The sequence below is a fragment of the Sinocyclocheilus grahami genome, unplaced genomic scaffold (assembly GCF_001515645.1).
Source record: "Sinocyclocheilus grahami isolate Dianchi unplaced genomic scaffold, SAMN03320097.WGS_v1.1 scaffold731.1, whole genome shotgun sequence".
Classification (NCBI taxonomy): domain Eukaryota; kingdom Metazoa; phylum Chordata; class Actinopteri; order Cypriniformes; family Cyprinidae; genus Sinocyclocheilus; species Sinocyclocheilus grahami.
Window position 1 is genome coordinate 475,871 of NW_015505910.1, and position 12,783 is coordinate 488,653.

Sequence of the window (12,783 nt, forward strand, 5' to 3'; positions counted from 1 at the left end):
CATGCTTGGAATGTCACACTTAAAAATGAATTATATTACTGCAGAGTTTTATGCAACATGTTCTGTGGAACATGCAATGTCAGCTAAGGAAGCTGTTCCATGTTAAGCGTAATTATTTTACTTAAAAACTTTCAAATTATATAAGAATGTCTTGCAGGCGAAATTAAATCTCCAACACTTTCTTTTAAGTTTTTCCATGTAATGGCCTATATATCAGGTAAATGTGTGAATTCTTTAGATCGCCTTGACTTGTCTTGATTTTTAATTACTGTGGACGTTTCTTTAATTAAAGCGCCGTTGTGCAATAGTGTGCTGCTCCACAGAGTTGGAGCGATGACTAATCACCCGCATCGATCGGAATGCTGCGGCCCCCGTTCAGGTGTTCGGAGAGTCTGCGCATGCGCGCTGCGTGCCCTGCGCATCCAGGTGTATGAGCGGCGCGAGCGCGGCTGATGAGAGCATTCGCTGCTTCACAGCGGAACCGAACAGCTGAAGCAGATGTCGCTGCTGGAGAGGCTGGACTGGCGGGTACGTTTCCATTTGGCCATTTCCGATAGGCCTACATTTGGTTCATTTCGTTTGTATAGCAAAAGGTTTCAATTCGTGTAAACTGGTGCCTGAACGTTTGCTTGCGTTTGCAGAATGTACAGCCTAAAGGAAGCAGGGTAATAACAACAGCAACAACAATTATTAACAATAATAATAAAACAATAACAAATAATTGCCAAATTGCGGTGCCGTTATTTCTTCGGGTGTGACCCTTAACACCTGTCTGAACATTTAACAGCAGGAGTTTTATTCGATTGAATGAATTTAGCAGACGCCCTTTTGAAGGAAAAAACGCGCTGTCGCTGTCAAATGTACAGCACGAGAACAGAATCGTTGGGAGTATTTTAACAGCCAGCAAATTAACCAATTACAAAGAGCTACTGAAATCATACGTCTCTGTACAAATCATATAGCATTTACAGGCTAAATAAATAAATAGTAAAAAAAAAGTAACTCCTTGGTTATTATTCGATTTGTGCATCAAACCGTGCATCTGATTTAGCAGATGCTCTTCTTAAATGAGATTTATTCGACTTGCACCTAAAAGGAAAAAAAGCTACTAATGTAATGTTTGATCAGATGGTTCCAGCGTTTGTGTGCTGGCTACACATTTGGTTTAGCTAGTAAACATACACGCAAACACATTTTTGATTGTTAGCCTGTTACTGTATTATGCAACTGTTTGATCTTTTATAATAATATATTTCCGTGCGTTTTTATTAATTGCATTGCTTAAAATTAAACGCGGTCGGGGTTAAGTTGGCCATTTACCAATAATTCTGAAGTCAGTTTAATAAAACAATTCATGTACAAAATTAAAACTGATTTGAATTTTTTTTGTTGTTTAATCCCTTTTCTTATTTTTATTTATTTATTTCTTTATTTCTTTTTTGTTACAACCTGCATTCTGTTCAGGTTGTAACAACAGCGCTTTTTGGGCATTCATTTGCACAGTTTTAGAGTAAGTTGTATATTTCAAAATGACTTACATTTGTATCAGATAAATGGGAAAAAGATAGAAAGGTATGAGCGAAAAACATTGAGCTACAGACTTCAAAGCAAAGAGAGTTTCAGCAATCTCCGGGTTTCAGTGACACTAATAAAAACACACACTATTGTTGGCCTATGTGTTATTAAATGTATGTATATTATATTTTAAATGTCTTCGTGTGTTCGCGCATCTTGGGCCTGGATGATCACGGATTGTTAACTTGAAATGCGCCTCAGTTATTTTTGTATTTATTTTTAACGAAACCAAATAATCCGTCTTATTATTACGATGCTTTACTAACTTATTTAATATTTTTTAGACAAATCCAATAAATGATTACATCCTACTATATGCTTATTTGCTGATTCCGTTCACTTTAATTTCAGACGATGTGTTTTGATCTGAAATAAAAGGCTTACGGTGAATGACAGTCTCTGCTTACAATTAATATCTATCTCTCACTGATGATTCATCAGTCAGTTATTACATCATTCTGAATCCGTTTTGCACAGACGACGCAAAACGAGAATACAGTGTCTTCAGGTTAGGCCTATAGGTAAATAATAATTATTGTCTTAACAACTGGCATTCATGCATTTTATTATTGCCTGAGTGGATGTTTTGCTTGCGATTTCAGCAGGTTACATAAGCAGCTGCTTCTCCCTCGGGGTTACAGTAGAGTCTGCGTGTGGGACAGTATCTGACTTCATTCAGGTCACAAAGGAATCTTAACTCGCTCGTGCGCTTCGTTCCTCACAGTCCAGCTTTGACCCACACACACACATTTCTCTGACCTGCATTAACACCAGTCAGTCTTTCTTTAACCTTTTCTTTTCTCTCTTGCTATGTTTTTGTTTACGAATTTTCAAATCTCTAATGCAGACATCTTCCACTTTAAAATAGCCTAGTTTGCATTCATTATTACTATTAGTAGTAGTAGTAGTAGTATTTTAATATATTCAAAAATTAAAAAGTTAATTTTAAGCAAAAACGTAAAAAATACACAATTATATAAACCTTTCAGTTGATCTAAAGTCTAAAATCATTACTGAAAAAGTTTTTCTTTCTTTCTTTCTTTCTTTATTATTATTATTACTTTGCTTTTTTTTACCCTAATTTACTGCATTTGTTTTCATTGCAAAGTATCTAATCAGCATAAAAATTTAGGGAAAAATGTCAAATATATTTTAGTTTGTCCAATTTTTGCACTCCAATTAACTTCTATCTATCTATCTATCTATCTATCTATCTATCTATCTTTCTGACTAATTATAATCGCGTAAATGACATTTAATTTTAATTAAAACATTTGACCATTCTTTGTTTGTAGAGTTTGTTTCAGTAAATGGCAAATCATCGCAATTTTTCGTCCAGGATTAATTTGCCCTCTGAACAGACGGGCAGTTCCGCGATTGGTCCGTCGTTCTGACAGTAGCCAATCAGCAGCAGGTTCTTCGCTCTGACGTAGCCAGCTCGCAGTAGGTCACCGCCCACCGCTGACTCGCGCAAATATAGTAGCGAGAGTCCAAAGCGAGTCAGAGAGTCGAGCCTGAGCCGCTCTGTTGTCCATCAGAGGGAGTCGAGTGCTTCTGTTTGGACCGGAACCCTCCAGTTTGTGTCGCGAGCTGCATGAGTTTCTCTTCCTTCATCCTCCTCCTCCTCCTCCTCCATCACTGAGTTGATGCTTCACTTCTGCGCGGCGCGCGCCGGACTCTGGATTATATTCGAGACCGCAAACAAACACCAGCACAGATACACACGTCTGAGAGCTCGCGCGGCGAAGACAACATGTTGTGGAAACTAGCAGATAACGTGAAGTATGAAGATGACTGCGAGGTAAGAAGAAGAAGAAGCGATTCATGTGCAGACATCTGGTTGAGGGGCAGATTTGATTGGAGAATTAAACACATGCATCGTCTGTTTATAATTAAAAATATGGAAATTCGGCATTGTTCTTTTCCCAAATAATATGCAAAGTGAGTTCTGCGAAGTTAACTAGGTACAACAATGTTTCATTCTTATTGTAGCCTAAGAAATATACCTATAAGCCATTTTTTTTTAATGAAATATTTAAAATTTACGTGCTGACCAAAATGCGTTCGTTTAAATAATAGTCGTGAAAAATATTTGACTTATTTGGTATAGTATTTTCATAAGAATTTACTCAAATATATATGTATAATCATATTCATTGTTGCAAATTAGTACAGCCGGAATAAGTAGCTAAGTATAATAATAGACAATAATGGCAATAATAATAAAAGTATTAATGCAATTTAATTCAAGACGCAATTATCGCACATCGTTTTAATTGCACCGTTTTCACGCAGACTGAATCTTTGCAATATGATTCCGAAAAAAAAGTGAATTTGTTTTTAGGCGCAGTATTCTCCACTAGCGCAAGCACGCTTGTTTCAAATATCGGTTTTCGGTATGAATATGAGAGAAAACTCTCAAGTGTAATTCGTGTGGTCTCAATTAAGCTGTCTAGAAATGGCCCGTCGCTCATTGTCATTCATGTGTCTCTGGTGACAGTAACTCTACAAGCAACTTTGCCAGACAATAGAAGTCATGAATGCACACTATTCAGTCCACTCGAGAGCTGAACACCGACTCAAAAGACGAGCAGCTGATGCTGAATTAGAAAGAGAACAAATGACTTTGTAAAAATGTTTGGTTTGGTAAGCTTACATATGCGTTGCATGTGATAGCATCTAAATTAACAGGCCAAATGCGTTCGATGTGACTGAACACATAGAGTTAAATGAACAAAAGTGGTTTAATCGGTTTAATTTGAGCTTGCATTAAATTTTGCATGATACACTAAAGAACAGGCAAAGTTCAGTTTTTAATATGCATGGAAATATTTATGATTTGATAACTATCCGTGAGAATTGTGCCATGTTCGGGAAAAAAAGCAGGATTTTTCCGTTTAGATTTGCATTTTTTTAATTTAACTCAAATATGAATTGCTTGTTCTCCAAATTTAAGCATTATACTTGTACATGAATACAAATGCGGGTATTCATGTGATCAGAATGTGGCAAAAATCAAATGAACTAGTTGTTGTGTGCATGGTTTCAATGTGACGCGCACTCTGTTTCAGCAGGAAAGACATGATGTTAGCAGCAACGGAAACCCCCGTATACCTCACATTCCCGCGGTGAGCCAGCACCTCTACAGCCCGCCACCGTCCCTCTCGCACACCGCCAGCTCGGACTTCCAGCCGCCGTACTTCCCTCCCCCTTACCAGCCTCTGCCGTACACCCAACCCAGCGACCCGTACTCCCACCTGGGCGACCCGTTTAACATCAACTCAATACACCAGTCTGCAGCATCTAATCAGCAACAGTCATGGCCCGGACGGCATGGTCAGGAGGCCATCGGGTCCCACGGCCGGGGCGGACTCGCCAGTCCCCTTCTGGGCCTGGAAGGGGGCTCGTCCGGGATGCGGCGGGACGGTTTTAGGAGACCGGAGCTTCTGCCTCCACACATCCATGGAATCGATTCCTTGGGTGATAACATCGGTTTGCACGATATAGGCCACGGATTGGATGATGTTCAGGTGAGTTGATGTGATTAATGATTTCATAATTATTTATTTGGGATTACGTGGATAGTGATGCATTTCCTGGTTCTTTCTTGCAGCAAGAAGGTGATCACAGTATTGTAATTCCTGATCATACAGTCATCAAAAAAGGTTGGTTGCATTTCTATTTTCTAACATGAATTTATTTTCAGGTCGTTTTTAGGTTCTAATTAAAATGGGAAAGATGTGAATACGAGTCTTGTAATTTTGCATTCAAATAAATACAAAATATTGTATTACTCTTTTAATTTGACAGTACAATAGCATTATTAAATATATATTTATTTTGTGTAATATATTTAATAATAACCACAATGAAAACATAATATTATTTCATAGTAATATTGAATTGGTCAAAAACAGTGGGAAAGTTGACTGTAAAAACTTGAGTAGAACGAGCTTTTTTGTCGTTGTTGTTGTAAAACTGTTCAATCTATGATTTGAGCTGTTTTTTTTTTTTTGTAAAATGAATAAATTCAACAGTCTAATTTTTTTGTTAATCACCTTTTACATTAAATGTTCCTGTGCCGGGACAAACGAAGGTAGAAAAATGCCATGTAGTCTCTCAAATAATATGAGCTCATTATGCATTATAATTATGAAGTGTAAGGATCACAAAATGTTAGGCCTATTTAAAACAATTGTATATGAAATTTAGCATTTCAGTACTTTTCAAATGTAATTACCCTTCTATAATTTTGTGAAGCATGTTTTGAATAAAATAAGATTGTGTTCTAGAACTATAATGATTCTTTCAAGCTGAATCATTTAGCATTAAACCTAATGCAACTTGTGTTAATAATTTTATATTGCTATCCAGATCTTTAGAAGGAATTGATCTGCTTAATCCGTGTTAAAGACTAAAATCCTGCACCTTTGCTGTTTATGTGGAAAAAACAAAGTCAGGCTCCAGATTTCGGCTTGTCCGAGCCAACGGTTTAGGTGGGCGGAGTTGAGGTGGTGCTGGTTCATACATATATCGCTAATCCTTTTGGTCATGTGGTCCATTTAACTAATCTGGCATTGATCCGCGGAGCATTCTGTCACTCTTTCAGCATGAATGGAAAGCCAAAGAAAGGATTCCTCTCAAAATGGCAGACTAGCCAAAGTTGTAGATGTTGGGCAATCCTTAAAATGGTGTGTTTGCTCAGAGAGAGGAGGCCTAGGCCTGTTTTTTAGTCTTTTGAAACGCAATTCTGCCCCACTACACACACACAAACACGCACAAGGAGACAAGAATCAACTGTAGTTGGGGTGTGGCTGCTTTTAAACATGCATGGGTATTTTGTTCAGTCCTATGCTGTGACACGAAATCGTCTTAAATAAGCAAAACCGAAAGACTTGTATTGTGCGATCACTAGCTGCTGAAATGAATGGTTTGTATCAGTGGTTCTCAACAGGTTTTGCTTTAGGACACTTCAGTTACATCAACCCAATTCAACACTAAAACTGTGTAGAATGCAGAAGTAAACAAGAATGTCTTTACATTTGCAACGGAGTAGCATTACAGTGTTTGTTTAAAGCAATTTAGTAACCTTCTTATATTTTGTTTGGTTTTGCTCATGGTTTTGAGGTTATATTGAGGTTGATATGTTTAATTTGATAGCTTCTGCCAAGTTACAAATGCATGAGTTTAATTGAGTTGAGAAAAAAAAAAAAAAGCATTTCGCCAACCTTTTAAATGTTGATATTCCTATTTATTTTCCTGTGATAACTATGCATGATCATATATTTAGTTGCATTTTTATAATGAGCATATATCAGAACCACTTATTAATTACCTTTTAGTTTTGCTCTTTTTTGAGATTTAAAGCTTTCAAATAAAAAATAAGGAAGAGAGTTGAAGATGCACTAAAGATCACATGCAACATGGTTTCACAGCAAAAAATCAATTTCAGAGTCTATTTTTTTGAGATTGTTTGGTAGTCTTTACAATTTCCTGTATAATCCTACAGCGTCTGTATATATGTTGCGGTCAGGAGTTGCCTGACAGATTCTGGCATTTATTTTAGTCAGTCAGTAATTTAGATTTTCTTTCTAGTCACCAAAGTGACTTGCTGAATTAATGTCTATGCCAATATTTTAGTCGACATGATTATAGCATGGATGACTGCTCTGTCCAATTCTGGTTCATATCAAAATTTATGTCACATGTTTGGCTCGAATTTATTCCATCTTCATCTATACCAGCTTCAGCTTCTACTTCGCAAATGCATCTGAAAATATTCACTCTTTTTCTAAACAAAATGGTGAAGGAAATGTGATTTCTAATTACACTCAGTTCAACTTCCTTGTTAAAAAAAAATAGTGTGCAATCAAAATTTCTTAATGGAGCTTTCTTAGCTCAAACATTTCTCATCAAATTCTCCCAAGATCAAATAATCTGAGCTGTTATATTTTTATAGCTCTGTAGTGGTAATGAATATCACTTGTCTCTATTTTTATATATCCTAAAGTATTTTCAGTGAAACATCTCAGACAAAGTTGGTGCTCAATTGTGTTTTACTTAAGAAGCTCCTGTTTGTTTCTTTCTCTCCTGTATTTCTGGAGCTGTTTGGTTGACCGATATATTTCTCATCTCCAGGTCCGGTGTCCCTGCCGAAGGGAAGCCCGTTTGGGATTCCCTTTCAGAAAGAGCATCTGCTGGGAATGGTGTCAAATCCCACTGAGGTCTTCTGTTCAGTACCTGGTCGACTCTCTCTTCTCAGCTCCACTTCCAAGTACAAAGTAACTGTTGCAGAAGTTCAGAGACGCTTGTCCCCACCGGAGTGTCTTAACGCGTCCCTGCTCGGAGGAGTATTACGCAGGTGAGCCGCTATTGCACATTCATATTTGGAAATATGTGAAAATGGCAATATAAATGCACTGAAAAAAAATGATGTACTGTACAAAAAATGTTCACTCAGAAGTTGCTAGTAAATTTCACAAACAGTTACAAAGTAGAATACCTGGAATCGTGTTTTCTTGTAAAACATACTCCAATAATCTTTATTCTATTTGCAACTTCAAAAAAAAAAAAAAACACAAAAAAACAGTGTACTATATTTACATGTAAGACTTGAGCAAATAAAAAAGGTTGGTGGATGAATATCATGAAACTCAACAACATGCCCAGGTCATATTTCACCCCAAATGTAAAGCCTATTTTAAATATCATTGAAAAATACTAATGTGGCATAATTTTCATAAGTTACACACATTTTCAGCACAAATTTCCGTTACCATTATGTACAAAAATAATGTATAAATTAAATATAAAAAATTAAATATATACGAAGAAAATCATTAAATATTTATATATGATAGTCTAAGAGTTACTTTTAAGTTATGCTGATTTTAATAAAAAATGATTGTTTTATTAGTAATTTTACTGTAGTACACTGAAACAAGTGAACAAACCTTATAAGAATTACATTTGAGAATATCTAAAATGGTAAAACTCTCAAAAGTATACGTTGATGGAAAAATTTGTCATGCAAATTTCTGAAATCTTTTTATTTCAGCAAAGATGTAATTTCTTATGTTTTGTCTCTTGATTTTGGGTTGAAATGAAACTCGAATGTTTTTGTGAGATTCCCCCTCGTGCATTTACCAATCAATGGAAATAAAGAGTTAAATGTGTGTGTTTATCAGTCTATGCAGGTTCATGTTTGGTTCCATCAAGCTCCATTTGTGTGCATATTGATGAGATGATGCTGATATTAATTTGACCCTTTGACCCATATGCCAACATGTGCAGTGTTGGGGGGAATGATGTCATCAAACACACAGTCTAATCTCATTGCCCTTTATTACTGGGAATATTTTTCTGTTCCCATGTGTCTGACGCAAACGCACTGATATTCGTTAAGTAGGTCATATAGCACAAGCACTGGGAGGGGGAGGTGCCGGTCGAAAAAAGGGGGCACTTACTCATGCCTCCTGCTAACAATCCCTTACCCCACATGTGAAGGGTGATGCCAGGCCACAACTCTAGTCATGCATATCACAGAGGCCCAAACAGCAAGTGGGGATTTTGTCTGCGCTTGTATGCATTTTCGTTGCGATGCATTTTAAACACTTGAGCTGTGACATCATTTTATTTCATGAGCCTGTTTATCCATGTGAATCTGGGCCCAAAACCTCTTTCCATATTGGCCTCTTAGTCGTATAACACAAACAAAACAAATAAAATCCATGTGTTTCACCTGCAATAATTAAGCCTTCGCTAAGCTCTGCTCTCCTGATTACTGGTGCTTGATCAGAACATGTTGTTGGAATTAACTGGAGATTTCAGTAAAAAGTGCAATTTTCTGAAAATGTGCTCATGCTAAATGTTTAAAGATTTTGAAAAGTGGAGGAAAAAAAAACACTGTGCATGTCCATCTGGGTTTTCTAGGAAACATGTAAAAAAGCTGATAATATTACTGATGGCACGCAACCGTTTCTAACCTAGCATTGGCAGGTTTAGCGAAAGGTCACTAATGACGCTCACTCTTAATTTTATTATAAAGGGCAAAGTCAAAGAACGGCGGACGATCCTTGAGGGAAAAACTGGATAAAATTGGACTGAACTTGCCGGCGGGTCGCAGAAAGGCTGCTAACGTCACCTTATTAACTGCTCTGGTGGAAGGTAAGTAGTCGGAATTGACAGAAAATCACTTAGTGTATGACAAAATCTGTTTCGATTTTAAAAGTCTTGTTGCATTAAATCGGTCTAAATTGGTTTAAATGAACCGCAACAACATGTTACCAGGCCACTTTTTAGTCTAGCGTCTAAATTCCAGTGTAACATCTAGAGAACTAGTGATAGTTTAATACAAAGCCAAAAGACTTTGCGATCACACGCAAAGCTTGTCTATGTTAACTCTACTCATGTACAGTATTGGCAGTCTGTAATTTCTTGACATTTCATGTCCACCTTTACGCATACGTATAGCTAACCAATGAGTCACAGAGACATTAGCGCAAAGATCACGAGTTAACTAGCACCAGGAGCGATGCAGAATACTTTTAGCTTTCTCTTTTAATGTCACCATTCTCACCACTAATGGGAGCATGGGTCTGAACCAAGAACATGTCTAGAAGGCGTAGTTATTTACAGACCTTCAAAGCTGAATTAGGGCTTGTTATCACATGTTCGCTAGCCAAGAGGAGAGACTGACCTTAAAGATGACTACTGTGAATAATGTGCTAGTCTATCAATAAGAGCCTGTTGGTTCTAGGGGACCGTTAGACGCCTTCAGCTACAAAGGCTCATTAAAGACGTGCAGTGTGACCACCGCCATCTGCAAAAGAGAGAGTCTATTCATCTGAACTCATCTCAGCTTAGAGAGGATGCGATTCTTTTCGTGATGCCATTTTGAGTCATTTCCAAGCCGATGGATCCGACGGTGACTCATCTTTGCGGTGCAGTCATATGCTGCGTGAGTCACCTGATTCTCATCTGATCCTGTCTGCAGGTGAGGCCGTACACCTGGCGAGAGATTTTGGGTACGTCTGTGAGACAGAGTTTCCCGCCAAGGCCATCGCGGAGTACCTTGGCCGACCGCACGTGGAACGCAATGAGATCAACTCTCGCAAAACCATGCTCTTGGCAGCCAAGTGAGTAACCATCCCATTTCACATAAATCCCAATCCCATTAAGGTTAGGGAGGCCAAGCCCTTTTTGATGGAACCATTAAGCAGTCATCAGTCTGGAAAACGAGTCCCCCTGCTTCTGAGGGTGTCTCCACCTAAGCAGAACAGGCTTCTGAAATCTCGGCTTTATGGTTTAATACTTTAACTGGTCATCTAATCTTTCAGGCAAATCTGTAAGGAGTTCACCGACTTGCTGACTCAGGACCGATCTCCTCTGGGAAACTCTAGGCCGGCTCCCATTCTCGAGCCAGGGATTCAAAGCTGCCTGACTCACTTCAGCCTCATCACCCACGGCTTCGGCTCTCCGGCCATCTGTGCCGCCATGACCTCGCTGCAAAACTACCTCAACGAGGCACTCAAGCAGGTGGACAAAATGTACATGAGTTCGACTGGAGACTCCTTGCAGGCCTCTTCCGATGGCTCCAACAAAGTAGACAAGATGGACAAACATAGAAAGTGAGGCTGAGGTCAAACTTGATCGGACCATTTGAACGCAGCAACCGTTTCTGTAGCAGAATGACGTTTTTCCAGACCTGACTCTTCGTCGTCGTCGTAGTTGTCGATTCTGTTTCGGTTCTGCTTTGTTTTCCCACATCAAGATTAAGCTTAAACTCGAAGCCCTCTTGGTTCACGTCTTGGTCTTCCAGCACTTTCTCCTCCACAAACACATTTCAAAGCTTAACATTAGTCGAGACAGTTCTTTATCGAGCGACGATTCAGACGGTCATCAGGAAGTTGTCTCTCAGAGGGGAACTGCAAAGAGGAAGTTGTTGAGTTTCCCAAAGACACCATTTCAAGAGTTGACGTGGATTTTAACCGTTTTCTTTCGCTACCAATCTGGGAGGAGGAAGTTTGGTTTCTCCGTGTCCTCCTCCTCGGTGCTGACCTCCCAATGGACCAAGGATGTGATTATGTTTCAGACATTATAACTTGTTCTATGCTTGACTTCATTGGATGCAGTGTTATTGTTCTTCTCTTTGTGGGAGTGTTGTTGGCATGAGTGACTGTTTTGTGTGCATGGGTGTACATGATTTCCTAACGACCCTTTATCCACTGATCAGTGGGTTCTTCAATACGAGAAATGCTCAAGATGTATTTGGCTTAAATTTCCACTGAGAACAATTAAAAATAGCTTTGATTAAGTTACCACGAGCAAATCAAATATCATACGGTTGGGTGTGTGTGCATGTTCGGTTTCGTATGATCTTTTTGAAGCCAGACGTCAGACTAGAAGTTAAATGTTCCATTTGTCTTTCCCCAAATGTAAATATTTTCTAATTTATGTTGTAATTTAATGGGATTTGTAAATATTGGTACAGTTATGGTGTTTGGTTCCACTTTAAAAAAAAGATGTGTTAAGCTTTTATAAAGGGGTTTGTTTTTTTATCATATAGTGGTTAGGCTACGGGATCGATATTCTTTATAGAAATGTGTAATATTTGTTTAAAGCTGTAGGAATAAAAACTCAACACTCTTGATTTGCGTCTGCCAAGACTCCCCGTTTATGACGTTGAGTTGTACACTTCACTACACGCGTGCCCTGCCAGTGAGGCATGTCGAACATGGCCAATTCATGTGTATAAAGATTCCTTTTTAAAATAAATGTCAGCAATGCTCACAGAAAGAAGAGTAGTGGTCATCATTGCACAAAGCATGTGAAACGAAGGCTTTCCTCGGAAAAGAAGAGTGGGGTTTCACCCTATTGAACACCTGTCTTATACCTGGATTACTCTTCGAATGTTTGTGTTACTCATTTGCTCAAAACAGACAGTTCCCCTCTTTTCATAACCATGCTTATCTCGCAAATTGGCGTGACAGGACAACAGTAATGTGTGTGTGAAGTTTCCGCATCACTCTTTTCATATTTAAATGCTCTACTGTGAAACTCGCAGTGCGGTTTCAAATGAAGTGACAGGACTGTTGAGAAGAGATAAACAAAGCCATGAGAGAATATTGGCCTGATGCTTTTCTGTTTTGTTTACCGTGTCGCTTTATTATTAATGCACCATGTGGTCGGTTTGCGAAACGGTTTATT

The 12,783-nt window shown here is 38.4% G+C and overlaps 1 protein-coding gene across 4 annotated transcripts; it reads left to right on the forward strand.

Moving 5' to 3' along the window:
- The first annotated feature begins 437 nt into the window (after positions 1-437).
- tfap2c (transcription factor AP-2 gamma (activating enhancer binding protein 2 gamma)) lies at positions 438-12,226 on the forward strand. Of its 4 annotated transcripts, none has more exons than XM_016244728.1 (7): positions 438-528; positions 4,647-5,105; positions 5,189-5,240; positions 7,714-7,936; positions 9,623-9,741; positions 10,571-10,712; positions 10,914-12,226. In XM_016244728.1, the coding sequence occupies exons 1-7, from the start codon at positions 499-501 to the stop codon at positions 11,206-11,208; spliced, it is 1,320 nt and encodes a 439-aa protein (XP_016100214.1). In that variant the 5' UTR covers positions 438-498; the 3' UTR covers positions 11,209-12,226. The 4 variants fall into 4 exon arrangements, with proteins under 4 accessions (XP_016100214.1, XP_016100215.1, XP_016100212.1 ...); XM_016244729.1 differs by having other exon boundaries at positions 4,650-5,105; XM_016244726.1 differs by lacking the exon at positions 438-528 and adding an exon at positions 3,066-3,376.
- Positions 12,227-12,783: the final 557 nt, after the last annotated feature.

What these genes read in the sequence shown, in the direction of transcription:
- tfap2c (XM_016244726.1), top strand. Translation starts at nt 3,329, where the DNA reads ATGTTGTGGAAACTAGCAGATAACGTGAAGTATGAAGATGACTGCGAG. An exon ending in AGTATGAAGATGACTGCGAG is followed by an intron (nt 3,377 to 4,646) that starts GTAAGAAGAAGA and finishes ACTCTGTTTCAG; the next exon opens with CAGGAAAGACATGATGTTAG. An exon ending in ACCATGCTCTTGGCAGCCAA is followed by an intron (nt 10,713 to 10,913) that starts GTGAGTAACCAT and finishes CTAATCTTTCAG; the next exon opens with GCAAATCTGTAAGGAGTTCA.